Here is a 20,522-nt window from a genome sequence, read left to right on the forward strand (position 1 = left end):
AGACCATAGGGTATAAGGATATGAAGGATAAAGAAGTTTTTTGATGGAAAAACAAAATAGAAAGTTTCGCGTATGTTATTTTTATAACCTATTCGTCAATACAAAGAAGCAAATTATACTAATGGAAACATTGATTTTAATAGCTCCTTAATAGGTAGTACGTGACAGTGAACTCACCCAATATGGTATTTTGTGTGAGCAAGTGGTGTGTAGGCGGTTGCTGTATCACGCCCCCGCTGACCAGTACGCTGTGACCCGCGTGACTTGGCGCCAGCTGCTAGTAACATACGAGATCATAAGTTTTAAGTTACACTGGACGTAAAAAGGATAAAAAATATTAGATGCGAGTTGGACTCGCGCACGAGGGGTTCCGTACACCTACCCATCGCACAAGAAAGAACATTTTTTATTTATTTTTATTTTCATGGCGGCCATTTTGAAATTTTTATTTTTGCTGTTACAGTGGCAAAAGAAGTACACATTCTATGAAAATTTTAACCCTCTACCAATCACGGGTTCACGAGATACAGCCCGCTGACAGACAGATGGACGGACGGACAGATAGCGGAGGCTTTGTAATAATAATAATGAATAATGATTTAAAAAAATAATGTCCCGTTGGTACCCTTTAGATACGGAAATCTAAAAATAAGTACAGAAAGCATAACGATGTTCGAGAATTTGAATTTCATAAATAAGACATAGTTTCAAAAATAAGTGGAAAGTGCTTTTCTCAACATAAAAAGAAAAAAAAAACCTTTCTTTCGGGCGCTTGCATTGGGACGAAAACGTGTGACGCATTATGCTAAATATGCTTCGTATATTTGGAAGGTGCTATAAATACACGGCCTAGAAAGCAGTTTTAAAGATTTTTCGAAAGATTTCGGCAGGTTTGGTAGAATATAATTTTCACAAGCTATTGTCAAAAAGTAGTTAAGTATAATTTTAAATAACTTTTTTTGTAAAGTTTGACCATTCGCCCTATATGGGTATCATTGTGTTATTAGATATCGAATGCTCATCAAGCAAATTTTTTATGGTATGATTGGTTGACTGTACGTTCATCTCCTCTCCTCTCCGCTTAGGTGGATACTGGACCTAAGCGAGCGTTTAGACTTTTGATAAAAACTGATTTGACTAGTAGGTGCCAGGCGCCAGCCCTATTACTATACAGTTTGTGTTTGTTTTACCTGATGATGGGAGAGGTGTTCAGGCGCCGGGGTCGGTGCGGGGGGAGAGAAGTCACGTGCGTTCGTGTGGTTCACGGCTAGAGGCAAAGCCGGCTGTGCAGGTGCTAGCGGTGTGGTTGGTAACTGTTGAATAATACAATATTACGTTACTAGTGAGTAAAGTTGCAGGCGGAAATTGTGACCAAGCCGAAGACAAGTATTTACAACAAAAGATTAGGTACTAATGTGTATTTGTATTTTCTTTACGAAGTTTTTTAGTAACCTGGTACGTGTGTACGATAGTTGTGATTGACTGAATTTATGGTGTTTTTGCTGTACCTAACTTAGCCAATCGTCAAATAGAACCAGCCAATCAGAGGTGATTCAAATCGTCAAACAATGGTGCTAAGAGGGCTAGTTTATTTTTTAAATAATCTTTTGTTTTAACTATATTGTAATCTGTAAAAATACTTGTTCTGACAAGAAAGGTTTAGCTCACAGTCCGCTACGCTGGCCCCGTGCAAATTGGCAGACTTAACACACCTTTGGGAACATTATCTTAGGAGAATTCCCAGACATGCTGATTTCCTCACGATGTATTCCTTTGCGGTTCAATAAATGATATCCAATTGCTTAAAACGTACAGACAAAGTCTGTAAGTCGTTTAGCACCTTAATGATCATATTCGCGTGGCACGGTTATGAACATGCGTTAGATATGTATGGCGTGCTTATAGAAAAAGGTCATAAGTGCGACAGGTTTTGATGCAATAGTTTCACGGAATTGCTACTCGAATTCTGAGGCCGACCGTACATAGCTCCGAAAATTTAGAGGTGCGTGTCGATCGAAACCTCGACCTCCGGAGTAGAAGGTTGACGTCTTAACCTTTAATATCCCAATATGAATAATGAAATCCTAAATTGGGTAATAACGGAGATGAAAACGTTATAACACCTGGTGAGGAAGAGGAAACAATTAATAACTCTGCTAAGTTAATTATGCTAAGCATGCATCATTAATTTGCATCTTTATTTTGCATTCATTATGCTGTGGCCATTTCTCATCGCACCGCAAGACAGCGAGATTTATATCTTTTCCCTTCCTTTAATTTTTGTGTACAAAATGAAATAATTAAGGTTTTTAAAGGCTTGGATACACACAAAGCGGCATGACAACTTCAATACTACTGCACATTGTGTGTGTGGCCTGCCTATATAAATCGCACTTAGGTGCATTTTTTCAGTTTTCAATGTGCTTACCTAATATCCACAAAATAAAGTGATGGTTTATTTAAAAGTCATCAGTTTTATCGATGACAAAATGAATCATGTTAAGCAGCAAAAAAATTGGAACAATCTGATGGTAGAGGTCTTACAAAGATATAAGTTTTAATAAACTCTGTACAGATTTGACGTGGATATAGAGTAACATCGCCCGAAAGAAATTAAAAAATGCGAACTAAAAACTTTTAAATTTTCAAAGTAATTTAATCAAAATAACACTATGATGTAATTTACCATGTAGAAACTATTTGGAATCAAAGATTAATTTACTATTCATCATATCATTAGTTTGACAAGGGTCTATCAAAAGCGTTATCTTAACCCCGCAGTACCTTTCACGTAAAGTATCAGTAATATAATATCTGCCCCTGAGATCTACCCCATGTCTACGTCTAGCATTCAAATGAAGATAATTCTGTTCCGAGATATTCGGATTGATTGGACGTTATCTATCGACCGTTTACTAAAATTAACTAGAATATTCTAGATGTTGTAAATATTTTACGGAAAATGGCAGTGTTAAAATTTTCTGAATAACTCATGACTCAGGAGAGACAAATAGGTACTTATTTTAAGCGTATGCATAGAGTTAATACATGTAGGTAACTTATACCTACTAGGCTTCATACGTTAATATTGTAGTTTCAGTTTTTAATTATTATTATCCTGCGTTTTGACGTTATATTTTTCTATGATTTTTTAATATGAATTTTAGCAATGATTAACATTGTTAACAAGCTGATATTAGTGTCATAAATTTTTTATTTAATTAGATACTTCGTAAATAATTCAATTACTTGATAATAAATAAAGTAGAAAATCTAATTGTAAATTGGACCTCCTTATAATATTTTAACAAGATATTATGTTAACTAATTTGGAATTTGATATGGTTTAGATACTGTAGTGCTTGAAACTGAACTTAACAAAGTCTTAAAAGTCAAAACAAGACTGAGTTTGAAAATCGAGCCGCAGGCGAGGTTTTTAATAGAATCACTCGAGAATATATTAACCCCTATCATCTATGCATCAGTCTCATACCCCACGTTAAATTTTAAACCTCCAATAAATAAACCTATCACTCGACATTTTCTTCAGTTCATTGCAGTGAAAGCAACAATGTGATTTCCTGTTTTCCTTTTAAAAGAAAGCTGTAATTCCCGGGTGGCATGGAGTTGTCAGTCTAAGCACTGCTAGCGATCAGGGGGCACGGCAGTGCCCCCGCCAAGACGAGCCAAACGAGGCGGCCGGGGCGCTACGTACCTTTTTCTCGAAGTGTTTCGCCGTATTTTCGACCTGTCATAACTTCGGTCTGGATGACGCTAGAAAGCTGAAATTTTCAGTACAAGGTGTCCTCAGCAAATTTACCAAATATACCAAATATCAAATATCTAGCTTTTATGGTTACAGATTTATTGATACCTAAAATACGCCGATTTCGTCCCTCACTGATGATCATCAAAACCTCTACTCAAAACCTCTAAGGTACTTCCCGAAGTCCTAGAAGACTGAAATTTGGTATGTAGACTAGAAATTGCATACAAACTACAGGAAAATTAAGACTTTGGAAATTCCCCCCCTCTACGCCTCTTATGAGAAAAGCAAATCTGTAAATTCTGTCGCTAGAATGCTGATATTTTCAGGATAAGATGTCCTTGGCAGACTTATTAAACGCACTGAGTATCAATTGTCTAGCTTTTATAGTTTCAGATTTATTGACAGTCAAACTTCTAGTCTGTAATTCTAGGGCACTTCCCGAAGTCCTAGAAGACTGAAATTTGGTATGTAGACTAGAAATTGCATACAAACTACAGGAAAATTAAGACTTTGGAAATTCCCCCCCTCTACGCCTCTTATGAGAAAAGCAAATCTGTAAATTCTGTCGCTAGAATGCTGATATTTTCAGGATAAGATGTCCTTGGCAGACTTATTAAACGCACTGAGTATCAATTGTCTAGCTTTTATAGTTTCAGATTTATTGACAGTCAAACTTCTAGTCTGTAATTCTAGGGCACTTCCCGAAGTCCTAGAAGACTGAAATTTGGTATGTAGACTAGAAATTGCATACAAACTACAGGAAAATTAAGACTTTGGAAATTCCCCCCCTCTACGCCTCTTATGAGAAAAGCAAATCTGTAAATTCTGTCGCTAGAATGCTGATATTTTCAGCATAAGATGTCCTTGGCAGACTTATTAAACGCACTGAGTATCAATTGTCTAGCTTTTATAGTTTCAGATTTATTGACAGTCAAACTTCTAGTCTGTAATTCTAGGGTACTTCCCGAAGTCCTAGAAGACTGAAATTTGGTATGTAGACTAGAAATTGCATACAAACTACAGGAAAATTAAGAAATTGGAAATTTCACCCCTCTAGGCCTCTGTATGGGGGAAGCAAATCTGTAAATTCTATCGCTAGAATGCTGATATTTTCAGGATAAGATGTCCTTGGCAGATTCATTAAACGCACTGAGTATCAATTGTCTAGCTTTTATAGTTTCAGATTTATCGACATTCAAAACCTCTAGTCACAAATTCTAGGGTACTTTCTGAAGTTCTAGAAGACTGAAATTTGGCATTAAGTAGGAATTTCAACAATTATAAACAACAGATAAATTAAGAAATCGGGTCCCCCTTCATCCCCTCGTATATGAGAGGCATATCTGTAAAATCTGTTGCTCGAATTCTAAAGTTTTCAGGATAAGATGTCCGTGGCAGATTTATCAAACGTACCAAGTATCTGTGTTTCCTGAAGTCCTAAAAGACTGAAATTTGGTATATCTGCTTCAAAATTGAGTTGCAAGATTCCACCCGAACAGACATATTTACATACGAGTACATTGCAAGTTGAATAAAAGCTTTTTAAAAAAGAGGTAACGATAGAGAGTGGGCCAAGAAAATGATGTACCTACAAAAAATAAAAAAATCCAAAAAAATCTAGGGCACCTGCCAAAAAGAAATGAAATCCCACCAAAAACATTTCATGTAAAAAGGTAGCCAAGACTCACAAGTTCATAATGTTTTCACTGTTAAAAAGTTATGAGATCTCTAGTAGAGCCAAGCCCCTAGCTGAGCTTAGATTTGTGCTGGTCATGGGACCTATCCCAAGTCCAAAGTAATATAGCTCTTAAATGTTCTTGACTATATCAAATTTATAACAATAAATAACAAATCACTCTACTTACAAGCTCTGATTCTACAAACCCTATATCTTGGTAAAAAAAGTACGGCTTGGCCGTTTACAGTTCGTGGATTTTTTTATCTGAAATGACATCTAAGCCCGGAATTGCTTCTGCGACCATCACGAAGTACAATACAAATTAGTAATTGTCGAACAAACTATTCCTTAAGGCCTTAAAATATGTTATGTCATGTAATAGTTTTACGAACATTAAACGGCCAAGCCGTCCTTTTTTTACCAAGATGTAGGGTTTGTAGAATCAGAGCTTGTAAGTAGAGTGATTTGTTATTTATTGTTATAAATGTGATACAGTCAAGAACATTTAAGAGCTATATTACTTTGGACTTGGGATAGGTCCCATGGCCAGCACAAATCTAAGCTCAGCTAGGGGCTTGGCTCTACTAGAGATCTCATAACTTTTTAACAGTGAAAACATTATGAACTTGTGAGTCTTGGCTACCTTTTTACATGAAATGTTTTTGGTGGGATTGTTCTGTCAGGATTTACTTTGTTTTCCTTTTTGAATGTGTATTTTGTTTCAATAGCACCTGTTGTGTGAAGGTTTAATCTTATAGATTGTTTCTAAACATTGTAGTTCTTACGTACCTACTTACTAGTTATAACACATACTCGTAAAATTCCGTAGCAACTCTTAAATTTTCCGTGATAAAAAGTATCCTATGTCCACTAAGAGGTTGAGTCATAAAAATGTAAGAGACCTAGATAATATTTGGTGGTAATATTGGTATGGATAGTTTGATTGATCACTTTTTATGAAGGCGAGACTATGCTCTCATATAAGTATTGGGTTTACCTAGGTTTTTGAGTAAAAATAATATCAAGCTAGATTTTATACTTGTCAATTTGTCAATCTGAGAAAAAATTTAATCCTAGGGTTCTTGTTTAACCTCTAGAAACAGCGGATATTGATATTTCTTTACGCTCATATTATGTAGGCTACTTACTTAGTTTAATTATCTTAGTTTTAAATAATAAGCGTCAATGCTTTTTGATAAAACTTCAATTTCCTTTATGGCTTCATTGCTAGGTATACTGAACACATTTTTTTCACTTTATTTAAAGAAAATTCCTCAAAGGCTGGCAACGCATCGGCGCCGGCGCGGCGGTTCCTCTGGTAGGTACCTACTGCAAATGTTTATGGGCGGCGGTAATCACTTAACATCAGGTGATCCGCCTGCTCGTTTGCTCCCTATTTTTATTTAAAAAAACTAATACATATAAAAAGTATCATCATAATAATATACTTACTCTTGGTTTGTTTGCATTGTCCCTTAGAGGCAATGTTTCTTCACTGCCACTCCTCGAGGAGTCGGGGGGTGTGAGGCGCCTTTGCTCATTTTGCGACGACAGGATTTGCATTTCCAGCATTTGTTCTTGCCTTATATCGTCATTGTAATCCTGTAACAAAAAGTATGCTGTAAGTATATCCATAATCAACTCTTATCTTCTTTTCATCTGCGCGGGAGATAATCTAAATAATCTGTATAAATAAAAAGAAAAGCTGACTGACTGACTGATCTATCAACGCACAGCTCAAACAACTGGACTGAGCGGGCTGAAATTTGGCATACACTTTTATGACGTACTAGCCGATGCCCGCGACTTCGTTCGCGTGGATTTAGGTTTTTCGAAATCCCGTGGGAACTCTTTGATTTTCCGGGATAAAAGTAACCTAATCCAGGATATTATCTGTCTCCATTCCAAATTTCAGCCAAATCCGTCAAGTAGTTTTTGCGTGAAGGAGTAACAAACATACACACACACATACAAACTTTCGCCTTTATAATATTAGTGTGATACATCCGCTAAGAATGGATTTTTGAAAATTCACATAATCTATTCACACCATAGGGGTTTGAAATTTGTGTAGTCCACGCGGACGAAGTCGCGGGCATAAGCTAGTAATGTATAAAAGAAAAAGGTGATTGACTGACTGATCTATCAATGCATAGCTAAAACTACTGGATGGAGCAGGTTGAATTTTGGCATGCAGATAGGTATTATAACGCAGCCACCCGCTAAGAAAGGATTTTTGAATTTTCAACTCCTTAATAATAGGTAAAATAGAAGCTTGAAATTTGTGTAGTCTACGCGGACGATGTCCTGGGCATCAGCTATTTAAGTACCTACTTAATATATTTTAAAGAAATCAGATTCTAAAAACACCGCACCACCCTGTCTAACTTAATTTAAATTTTAAGCATAAAAAATCAAATTGCCTTGGTCTAATCTCATCTTTTATTCAAAAAATCGTAAAATGAACATTGTAATTAAAAATTTCCGTAAACGCTAATAAAGTTTGGTAAGAGTAATTTGTAAAAATAAATTATTCAATTTCAGACAAATTGAACAAACTTAGCTTATCTTTTACTTAAACTTTAATTTACAATCGAGAAAGCTTACGAGAAAGGCTTATCTTCTTTGTTTATCTAGACTCTAGACTCTATCTCTACAGCATCACGATTGAGAAATTGGAATCCAGAGTTCAGTGACATGAAGTGAAGTTGGTTGACATAATGGACTAAGAGCCAGCGCGTGCCACGCCTTCATTATTTTATAAAAGCTGAAAGTTTCTATGCGTATTGTCCCTAGCACAGGGAGGTACGATCACCAACTATGAAGTTTGGATAATGGTGGCTTTGGGAGATAACAGGTTATAAGGGCGTAAAAAATGTTACGTCAAAGTATAAAGTATTTTTTTTTTTAAGTTTAATGTTGTATGGCAGAGTTTGCCACGATACCAAGTGTCCTAGCAATGTATGACGTGATTTCTAATATATTCCGAAGAAAATATAAGACATTGACTTTATACTTTGACGTAAGATTTTTATACCTTTATTACCTGTTATCTCCCAAAGCAACCATGACTTACACTTCATAGTCACTTATCGTACCTCTCTGTGCTGAGGACAATACGCAGCGAAACTTTCAGCTTTTATAAAATAACGAAGGTCTGCCACGCGCTGTCTTTCTCTCTCTATAATGTTTCCGTAGTAGGAATCGAAAAATCCATCGCACTTTTCGAAACTTGATAAACAAAAGAGAATCTAAATAGAACTGTCAAATAAAGGGTACTTTATACCTAAAGGTAAAGATATCTTTTGCGATATATACAGACAACATTTTATTACTGCCCTAAAAGGCGATTTCTGACCTTTCTATCTAAAGTCTCCGATAAAACATCTCACACAATGAGAAGAATTTATGGTCGGAAAAATGTTTTTCTTATCTAAGTAAGTTAGGATCAATGCACATTGCGGTATAGCGATATTATGCGTTTTTTGTAAACTACACTATGACTCTAAATGATAACTTTGACCTTATGTTTTTAGGTAGCAAATTCTCCGCAATTTTCATGGTGGACACGCCTATTGAACAATTGAGGCTGTAATTTTTCGAGTTAGCTGATCTATCATGCACATTAATTATATAAAATGGACTAAACAAAAAAAAAACAGAATCAAGATGTATTTATTTCATGTAGGACAACTAGTGTAACTCTTATGCTACATCTGTGACTCTACCGGTTCCAAACCGGTTTCCAATGGAAAAACCACTGAGAAAAGCTGGTAAGAAACTCAGTGGTTGCTCTTTTCAAATCATAAAAAGTTACATTATGTATCAATAAAACCACGTCACGATCTTGTAGCCAAGTGGAAGCTCAGGCGGTTGCTTCCACGCAATTTAGTCACTAAATAAAGCCTCGACTTTATAAATGCATTTTACACAATGTTTAAATTTGTGTAAATGCAAATGTAAAATGAGTGATTGATGATGATAATGTCGTAATTTTGACATCTCCTTATAAATTGATTTATTATTGCATCTCCTATGCCACGATTTTTAACTTAAAAACTTACAGTCTGGTGTAAAATTTCAAGTGAACGATAGCTTTGCGTAAATCTGTCATTTTTTTTGGAAAGGAAAACGTTGTAATTTGATATTTGCTTTCTTTTGCAGATTAGCTTAACTCCGTTATCACGTGTTTTAGAACCAAAATTTGACACTCAGCTTGGTCTCGACGTGTGTGTCACTCGACTCTGGCGACTCTGCAGCGATGTGATTTGAGCCTTAGGTACCTACTCATGGGTTTACGAGGGACAGTTCAGTTGTTATAATTTTTATTGTTACGTACTTAAGAGTTTATTTTTGTCCTGAGTGCGGCCTTTACAAAGTTTTTGAATTACATGAACGTTGTGACAAGCTTTGCGAAATAATATAATATAGATTTTTTTGGGCATTTTATCGCGAACCTTTGTAATTTGGCTTTTGAGTGAGTACTACAAGAGCTCGGTTCGCAGTAACAATTCGCTACGGTATTCCTTTTCAAATGAGTATTCGGAATTTATATAGGCTTCCATAATAATTTGAATACTTCTATAATAATAAAAGTACCTGTATTATTGTTAGAGGACCTTAAATTACCTGAATTTTTAGCATTCGACATGTACCATGACATGACATGTTCATCTATGCACTTTGCACTACCCTATCGCTTCATGAAACAAATTCACTCAAGGTGCGAAAGCTATTTTATCTTACTCGAGTTTATTTACGAGTACAAATTTTATGCCACGTATAACTTTATGTGTTGCCGTAATATCGAAATGGCACTTTATATTGCTATCAAATATTTTTGTGATTGTTTGCAAACGCTATGGAAATAAATATGTTTTTATGGCACTTTGCGTAAATTTATTCGTTAGTTACGTGCTCGGATGGTATTGTCAATATACCTACCTAATATTATCGATTCTTTTGATTTTGCAGCAACCACATAGAAAACGAAATACATAAAAGGCAAAAGAACTCGCCCAATCATCATCATCATCATCAACAGTCCACGCCGGCTCACTACCGAGCACGGGGCTTCCCTCAGAATAAGAAGAGTTTGTGCCACCGTCGAGATCAAAGCCCAGACCCTTTTGAATCTAGGAGACGGAAGTCTGAGCCTTGGCCTTAACCACCGGCTACAGCACTTTTATAGTACTATGTTGCTATAAAACGGATATTTTATCAAATTATGCCGCCAAGTGATTTTGCGTTTCGGTACGATATCGTGCAGAAACCAAAGGATTTAATGAAAACTGCCATACCCCTTCCAGGTCAGCCCGCGTCCATCTTAGACTGTAACTTGTATATCTGAGTTAAAAAAAACTATCTTCACTGGTCGAATAAACAGGTCTATGTTACTGCTATGCTATAAAGATCGGCTTAAAGAAAATTGAAAGTCAGGTGTAATAAATCCTTCATTGTTTTACACACAACGGATAAGCTTTAAAATTGTTCTCCCGTCGTCGTCTATAATACGCTCGTAAAATCGACTCGCACCTGGCTGAGCTGTAAAATTGCAAAATGGCTGTCCTATAATCTATCCTTAAGTCATAGCGATTGTTAAGTATTGGACCTAAGTACTTGCTGCAAAATTATTATCGGACGTTTCTAATTTATTTTCTAACTTTTTAGGGTTCTACAATCAATGTCAAGCTTCATTCAAGCAAAATCAGAAGCTGTGATAGTCTAGGGCTTAGGACATCATCGTCCCATCACCAACGACCTTAAGAAGGTACTTAGTGGGAAGTGGGTAGGAGAGTGTCGGAGGACCGTGTGTAGTGGCTCGACACTCTTGGGAAGGCATATGTCCAGCAGTAAACGCTTACAGGCGGATTGACTGATTGATTGATATATTTTGGAACCATTTGAATATGTTGTTTTTGGTCAATAAAATATTTATCATATTTTTTCATTTTTCTTTGTTAATTTTAGATTGCCTAGTTACTGCCCTACCGGAAAAGCCGTACCGCCAAGCGGTTCAGCGTTCCGGTACGATGCCGTGTAGAAACAGGTGTTAAGAGGGGTCTCTCCGTCACTCGCTCCATACAAACGTAGTACGTCTCTCATTGGAATACTAACCAATCATACTCAATGGAATTTTGTAGAAACGTTCCGGGAACTAATATCTATGCTTGTGGTTCTCCAGATTTCCGTTAAAATATTTGGTTTCAAAGTTGCGCGATCTTAAAAATTCACTCACAAATCTTTGAGCCTCTGTAATTTTAAAACTACATATTTTTAGAAAAATCTAAAACACCACAGGCACAGATATTAGTTTCTAGAATATGTCTGCAAAATTTCATGGACTTTGGATGCTTAATATTCAAATGAAATTGGAGCTACGTTTTTATGGAGTAAGTGACGGAGAGAGCCCTGTTACATGAAACTGCTATACCCCTTCCCAGTTAACCCACTTCCATCTTAGACTGTATCACCAATTACCATTAGGTGAGATCGCAGCCAAAAGCTAACTTGTATCAGATTTAAAAAAAGATGCAATTGATAATATACTCTCTAGTTATCTATCGAACGAACGGTAACCTGCTTTTCTAATTCGTCGAATTTGCACATCTCCGAAAGCGAGTCCTAACTTGCATTTGCGTCGTTGCGAGCCAAAGTGCGCAATCTATTTGCTTTGCAAATTCGATGCCTCACAAATGGCTGCAATCGTTAAAAGAAGCGTCCGACGTGTTAGACAATTAAGGTAATTGCTATTTGACAAATCGCAAAAATGCTGTACTTTGAAGTAAATTGTTTATTTTTCTAAAGCATTAACAGCTATTAAATACATGCAATTAAAAACTTCAGTTTGTGAAGATTATAAGGGCCTCTTTTAATTTAGTATACATTATCCCAATAAAAAAAAAAACCAAGTTGAAAACATTGCTGTTCGCAACTTGTTCTGTAAAAGTTTTCTTTAACATCTTGATACTTTGAAGCCAACCTCCAGAAAATGATATGTTTAGGTTTAGCAATCAATTTTAACTGTTAGTTTTATACTAAATGTTTTTCGTTTCTTAAATAATCTAAAACTAACCAAAAAACTTCCTGTGCTATTTATTTTCTTGCAGGCGCTCTATGGAATTCAGTGTCCACTGGACTGTCATGGCGGAAGGACTGTGCGCGTCATTTCGTCGCAAAATATTATTTAAAATGAATTTAAGCTTATTATTTTTGAATGAAAGTTGTGTTTATAATCGTTGAAAAATAAAATAGGGATTTTTTCATTTCTAAATGAAGCCTGCTTATATACTAAAATTTATTCGAAAGTTACGGTTTTACCAGGTAAATACTCGGAGGTTGTCATAGATTATGATGACAGATAGTAAGTGTTCTAAATAGGTATTATACCTATGTTTTTTAGGAGATAGCGCGCCTCGTTTCGGGCGCCGTGTTCCGAAATGGATTTCGTAGTAGTGCAAGTTTGGTGTAAGTCCCACATGACGGAGGGGTATGCGTCAGGCATTTCCTGTGTACAAAAAAAGACCTATATTTCGGATCCATTTTTCATCACTGACATCATGCACTATTCAAAGACTGGTCTTCAAGCATTGAGGAATTTTGGACGAGAGACATCTCGAAGGTTCCCGAAGGCTGCCTAACTGAGTTAGATTTGTCGGCTAGCTAGCTTTTTTTGAAATTGGACCTACTTAGCTGGATTGTGTGTTAGAGATTTCTTATGAGATATTATATGTACATAATATAACCATCATAAGGAAGCTCAGATTCATGCTGCGGGCAATGGGGAGAGCCTAAAGGTTGGAACGCCATTTCTGCGGCCGTGTTTCCTGCCATATATACCATAGATACCTGCAAGCCAAGAGTGAATAGGCATCTTCCAGGTAAGCGTGCTCCAACTTGGACCTCATCATTGCTTTCTTTAAAGCATGATTGTCGTCAAGCGCAAGCGCAAAGATTCAGGCGGCGCAAACCCGTAGCATGTGGAAGACCCTATTAAAGACCTATGTTCACTGTGGACGTCTGTCGGTTGATGTTGATGATTATGTCTTTAATGCAAGTAGTTCAGTAGTTTCAGAGTTTATCGATAACAAACAAACAAACCTTTCCTCTTCATAATATATGTACTTAGTAGCGAAAACTTGGAAAAAATCTCGTGGAAACTCTTTGATTTTCCGAGATAAATGTCATTTTACCTGGCAGCCCTAATCAATTTTATCACTGATAATAATAACTAATTCATAACCGTTAAACCTAAGAGTCAAAATCTCGTTTTTCTAGTCGAGTTCCGTAGGCTCTTTGAACTCATCGCATCCCAAGAAAACCTACCATTAGATGTAGGAATAATGGAAAGAGGTCACAACCCTCAGCAATAAAGAATACGATGCGGAGAGAGATGTCACTCTCAAGGTCTTTAAATGTATCCATGCAAAAAACCACGTCGACTGGTTGCTCCGTTGCAGCGTGATTGAATATTAAACCAACAAACACACTTTCGCATTTGAAATATGGCCAATAATTATAAGAAACAGTTTAAATCTCTCTCTGCTCTCCGAGAGACGTTAGGCAAAGTGAACACGAATTATGACACTTCTGTGTTCTTATACAAGCTTAGGTCTCTCAATTTTGTCAATTAATGTCAAATTTCTTTCTCAGATCAAAACCTAGTAAGTGGTTTAAATTCAAGAGAAGTTTAGGCCGTAGTCTTCAACAAGAAACTCGGCGGTTGCTCTTTTCAAAGATTTGATATACAATATTAAATTGCTTAAAACGCACATAACTGAAAAGTTAGTAGTGCGTGATTCCAGGATCGAACCCCCGACCTTCGATTAGGAGGCGGACGTTCTAACCACTAGGCTATGACAGTTTTAAAATTAAAGGGGTTTAAATATTTTAGTGTGAAGACTGGCCTACACATTTATTCATTAGATGTGCATCACTTTCTTTTTTAGGGTTCCGTACCTCAAAATGAAAAACGGAGCTCTTAAAGGATCACTTTGTTGTCTGTCCATTTGTCCGTCCGTCCGTCAAGAAAACCTATACAGTACTTCCCGTTGATCTAGTATCACGAAATTTGTTCTCGGATTTATTCCTTTACTTGGGCTATGAGAGTTGAGACCTATCTACCTGCCCATAATTCTAGGTTAACGGGAAATACCCTATCGGTTTTCTTGACAGACACGACAGACGGACAGACGGACAGAAAGACAGACAACAAAGTGATCCTATAAGGGTCCCGTGTTTCCTTTTGAGATATGCAACCCTAAAAACATTATGTAAGTATGCAAAGTATTTCCCTTGCAAACCATATTTAACAGTTGACATGTAGAGGTCATTGACTTTTCCTATCTTACTTTTAAGTTTTAATGCATCATTAAGTATTTACTGTTTTGACATGGTATTTAGATAATGGGTGATATTTATTTTATTTAATCTAATTCCTTTGAAAAACTTAGTAAGGCGCATTAATCTATAAAAAACCTAGCCAGTTCATAGACTTACTATGTTTTAAAATGGTCAAAGCGACTTACTAGCTTTTAATTTTACTTTAATGTGGGTGTCCTTACAATACAACGGGACATACTATGAAAGTTAGGCTTATGACATAAAACGATTTTCGGAAAAATGACTTTTACTTTGTTTTGATATGGGGCGGTCGATATAATTAGGTACTAGGGTAAAGGCTCAAGTAAATGAACAGATTGGACGTTATTACATGTATTAAGAGCTGGAATAAAAAACCGGCTGATATACCTTTTTTAAATATTTTCTTACAAATTCTTACACTTTTTTCAATTTCAATTTCAAAACCGTGTTCCGTTCAAACCGTTCAAAAGTGCGTGTGCGTGCGTCCATGTGTGTGTGTGAGTGTGTGTGAGTATATACTTGTCTGTATGTTTGTACGAGTGTTTGTTAGTGTGGTATTGCGTTGTATAACCACATGAGTAGCGAACAGAGTCAAAGCTTCATACAAGCGCGCTACGATAGGTACACTACTACAAGCTTGAGGCGCGTGTGTGCGTGAGCACAGGCGCTACGTCGCGTACGGAGAGAAATCGGTTTATACCGGCTCGGCCTGTGCTCAAGCTCAGGGGCTGCAGTACACGTCGCGCGTCGTGTTTCCTTTAATTTAATGTTAATGATAATAATTTAAATAGTGTTTAAAATCTATTTTCTTGAACTGTCATAGATTTTGTTCAAAATCAATATCTGAGGATCCCTAGGATCACAAAACAGGATATTGTTACCAAATTTAAAAAAATCGACGCCATTTTGAAATTCTTTGTTAATTGACCGATTTCGTTCAAAATCGATATTTAGAGCTCCCTGGGATCACAAAATAAGAAACTGTTACCAAAATTTAAAAAAGTCGACGCCATTTTGAAATTCTTTGTAAATTGACCGATTTCGTTCAAAATCGATATTTAGAGCTCCCTGGGATCACGAAATAAGAAACTGTTACCAAAATTTAAAAAAGTCGACGCCATTTTGAAATTCTTTGTTAATTGACCGATTTCGTTCAAAATCGATATTTAGAGCTCCCTGGGATCACGAAATAAGAAACTGTTACCAAAATTTAAAAAAGTTGACGCCATTTTGAAATTCTTTGTTAATTGACCGATTTCGTTCAAAATCGATATTTAGAGCTCCCTGGGATCACGAAATAAGAAACTGTTACCAAAATTTAAAAAAGTCGACGCCATTTTGAAATTCTTTGTTAATTGACCGATTTCGTTCAAAATCGATATTTAGAGCTCCCTGGGATCACAAAATAGGAAACTGTAACCAAAATTTAAAAAAGTTGGCACCATTTATAATTCTTTCTAAATTGACTGATTTCGTTCAAAATCGATATTTAGATCTATCGATCGATATTTAAAGATCGATATTTAAACTAGGCAATCACAACAAAAACAAACTTTACCATCTTGTTGAACAAATAACTATTGTTAATTAAATTGTATCCTCCAGTGCCAACCCTACCAAAATAGTTATAAATTTTGCCTCTGTTTGCTACTCTGTGGTATAACACCATGTTAGTAAATCTTAGTATATTTTTAACCGACTTTAAAAAAAGGAAGAGGTTCTGAATTCGTCGGTATCTTTTTTTTATATATGTTCCCCGATTACTCAAAGACGCCTGGACCGATTTGGATTTTTTTTTGTTTGATAGGGTATACTTTGCAAGTGGTCCCATATAAAGGTAAAGATCTGATGAATATCTTTGAAGATGGAGAACAGAACTCCTCAATGGATAAGAGCAAATTCAATTTTTTTTTTAATGTATGTTCACCGATTGCTCAAAGACGCCTGGACCGATTTGGATTTTTTTTTTTGAAAAGCTAGGTATACTTTGCAGGTGGTCCCATATAAATTTGATGAAGTTCTGATGAATATCTTCTGACATGGAGAACAGAACTCCTCAATGGATAAGAGCAAATTGCTCGCGCTCAGTGTAATTGCTTAGTAAACAGTAGGGTTTTAGCTGGGCATGGCACATTATTATAGTACAGTGGGGCCACTAAAAATTTTGAAATAAAAAATTTTCAAAAGAAAAATAAAACCGACTTCAAAAACCACAATAACTTAAATTATTTTTTACTTTTTAGTGTTTGTGATTTTGAAGTCGGTTTTATTTTTCTTTTGAATTTTTTTTATATTTATTCTGGTATTCTTCTTTCTTGGATATGGATCCCTCTTGGGTATCCCCATTTCTCTCTGTCTTTGGTACTATCAAGCTAATTTTCTCTCGCGATTTGCACAATAGCATTAGACCAACGCGTCTTCGGTCTACCTACCTGTTCTTCTTTCATCTGTAAAAATCGATACAATATGACCATTTGCATTTCAGTTTTAGGGCATGTCTCAAGGTGTCTGTAGGCTTTGTCTTTTTTCTTATGTCTTCAATTCTCACTTTGAATATTTTTTGCTTAATTTATGCACCTTGCCATCGCCCTTTAGCAAGTCACTATTTCTTTTTATATTCTTTGTCTGGACCCATGTTTGGCTGGCATAGGTAAGGCATGGCAGGATGCATGTATCTATAACGGATCTTTTAAGATGTACTGGGTAAGCTCCTTTCATTCTTTCCTTTTGTGCCCAGTAAAACAAGCATACTCGGGCTACTTTGAGAACCCATTAGCAGCTAACAGCAAGGCCTGGACTCCAATTTTTATATGTGGAAGCTGTATTTCCTCGTTGCGTTTATGAGCAAATAAGAATAGTTAACTACTTTTACTAAAAAAAAAAATTATAATTTGGCGCGAACCATCTAAACACCATGATGATTATTATTTCTGCGTTGTGAATATTACCAGAAGAAACAGCAAAAAAAATTGTTCCAAGCGGCTCTATTGTAACTTGCAGTCTGCAATTTGAACGATTCTGACTTCTGGTGATAAATCTGTACCTCAGCCCCAACCCAGTACCTCTAATCTACCATTTCAAGAACTTTCAGAAGGTAGTGACGATGTAGTGACTTTTTTACATCTCAACTTAGACCATTCAATCAAAATTATTTGGATCACTTAATGAGAGATCTTAGATTGTCTAAAAAGCATCAGAACATGTGGCTCAAAGGAACAAATCTGATAACATCAGACACTTGTGTTACGGTATATTATTCTCACTACTCTTAACACATTCAGTAGCTGATGTTGCACTTCCAGCGACTTGGATACAACAAGAGCGTTAAGTTTCATTTTCTCTGTAGTCATTTGGACTGTTTTCCAGAAAATTTAGGTGACTTTCAAACTAAGATAACTATACCAAAGGGGATAATATCATATGAAAGGGCTCTATTATACATTCTAAAACAGGTTTTATTTATTATTATTATGTAAAAGAGTTTTTGATTTATCGCGCAAAATGTAGAAAAAAATATACAATAAGTCAAAAACTGAAAATCTGACATTTTTTTTAAATTCCAAGCCGAAAATATACTTAAGAATTTATTAATAGGAATCGAGAGTTTATGCACTAGATAGAGTTTGTTCATTCACTGAAATTCCCAGTTCATTTACTGGCAATTTATCCTTTTGTTAAATAAAATAATTTATAATAATTAATACCACGCATTTTTTTGCGTTTTTGATATTTAAATAATTTAAGAGTGTATACCTACTGTGTATAGACACAGATAAAAAAAAATATAAAAATTATATATAGAACGATTCTCATATATCTTAATTTTAGGTCAAAGTCAGGGTAGTCATTCATTTACTGGATCTTTTACCCTCCTACGTCAAAATACTAAAAGTCCGCGTAAATTTCGCAGATTGAAATGTCTGCTTGATTAATTGTCAATAGAGGGTCATGACATGTCGAAATTGCTAGTTTGAAGGGGAAATCGTCAATGTCATTCGCATAGGTTTTCCTCTTAACACGGAATTGTGAAGCCGGGAGGTACAGGTTTTAGGACTGCCTTTTGGCCATTTTTACGGGAAGAGAGAATTCTCTGTCGCCATTGCAAATTGACATTTTGTACAACTCGCAATCATTGTACGATTTCACTAATTCTATTTCTACATTGACTAGAGCGTTTCGCCTCGACTTCGTTCGTGTGGAAGTTCTAAAAATACTTTTTTGGTGGAAGTCGAAGTTCTTTCCTTTCTTCTGTCTTAACAACAAACAAGTTAAAAAGAGAAGAATTATTTTAGCAGAAGAAGCAATAAACTTTCTTAGCTCGGTCAGCACGTTGGCAATAAACGTCGATTTTAACGCGTAGGTATCTCGGAAAATAGGTGGGTGCTCTTTGATCCAATGTAGACACGAAATAAATATATTTAAAAAAAATCAGATGCGAGTATGTCATTGATTACAATCTCACCTGGTGGTAGTGATGATGCAGTCTAAGATGGAAGCGGTCTAATGGTAGTAAGCGGTAGTATGGTATGTTTTTATTAAAACCATGCCCCTTTGTTTATGTGTATAGATGTACGTACCGGTACTAAAAACCTCCTCAGCTCAGCGAGCGCGTAGGCAATACGCGCGTGAGCTTCGGCCGGAGTTGCGAAGGCGCTGATTTCGACGTGAAGCTCGTCAGAGAGGTGGGCGAACTTCGGGTCACCGGACACGCGGAGCTCTTCCTCCTGGTGGAAGATGGAATTTTGATTAATACAAATAGCTGATGTGTAAGGACGACCTAGTGGTTAATCGTCGATCTTCTATTCTGGGAGCAGGGATTTTATATGGCGTGCACTTCAATTTTTCGAAGTTACATGCGTTTTAAGAAACTAAACATTACTTGCTTCAACAGTGAAGGAAAACATCGTAAGGAAACTTGCATGCCTGAAAGTTCTCCACAAAGTTCTCAAAGGTGTGCAAAGTCTGACAATTTACATACACTTGGCTCATCTCATTCTGAGAAGAGCCCCGTTGGTCACTAGTGAGCCGGGGTTGATCATATTGATGACTTAACTAACTACTGGTTATTTAACCGGCTGTACTTTCCGGTTTTATTATTATGTCAATTCTAAAATATGTAAATAGAACAAGAAAAAAGTAATCAGATTGTGATTCAAGTAGGTACAGTACCTTTTGGCGGTCTTTCATAGAACCTCGTCCTAAAACTGCCATCTTGCACATGGTGTCTTCCTGCAGCCTCTTCAAAGAGTTGCCTTTCGGGCCCAAAAGCTTCCCCACAAAATTGAACTGTAACAAAAAACCATCAATCTGTACTATAATATTATAAAGACGTAAAGTTTGTAAGTTTGCTTGTAGGAAGTAATCTCTGGAACTACTGTACCGATTTTGAAAATTCGTTCACCTATAAAAAGTTATACTATTAGGTATTTCTGAGTGACATAGGCTATATTTTATTTTCAGAAATTGTAATTAACTCTACGTGCGAAGCCGAGCCGAGTATTTTCGATAACAACTTGAACTCAGTCTTATTAATTTTCATTTGAAAATTATACATACCTACTATAATGTAAACAAAGCAGATAGATACGTATACAGCAGGCTTCAAATAATAATCAAAGCAGCAGACAGTAAGACAGATATACTTTCGTATTTATGATATTAGTATGGATTGGATATAGAAGATAAAGTTTACAATTCAGGGTAAAAATGACG

The 20,522-nt window shown here is 36.2% G+C and overlaps 1 protein-coding gene across 4 annotated transcripts in view; it reads right to left on the reverse strand.

The window, feature by feature from the left end:
* LOC123865734 (KH domain-containing, RNA-binding, signal transduction-associated protein 2-like) overlaps positions 1 to 20,522 on the reverse strand; it is a 257,457-nt gene that overhangs the window by 11,099 nt on the left and 225,836 nt on the right. For 3 of the 4 annotated variants that reach the window (XM_045906951.1, XM_045906954.1, XM_045906952.1), the window contains exons 4-8: positions 19,980 to 20,096; positions 19,388 to 19,534; positions 6,900 to 7,049; positions 1,191 to 1,313; positions 178 to 277 (exon numbers count right to left, since the gene is read on the reverse strand). In XM_045906951.1, coding sequence (XP_045762907.1) covers positions 178 to 277; positions 1,191 to 1,313; positions 6,900 to 7,049; positions 19,388 to 19,534; positions 19,980 to 20,096 — 637 coding nt within the window. The remainder of the gene's footprint in view (positions 1 to 177; positions 278 to 1,190; positions 1,314 to 6,899; positions 7,050 to 19,387; positions 19,535 to 19,979; positions 20,097 to 20,522) is intronic. The other variant, XM_045906953.1, reaches the window with a different exon arrangement.

Source organism: Maniola jurtina, chromosome 5 (genome assembly GCF_905333055.1).
Source record: "Maniola jurtina chromosome 5, ilManJurt1.1, whole genome shotgun sequence".
Lineage (NCBI taxonomy): Eukaryota > Metazoa > Arthropoda > Insecta > Lepidoptera > Nymphalidae > Maniola > Maniola jurtina.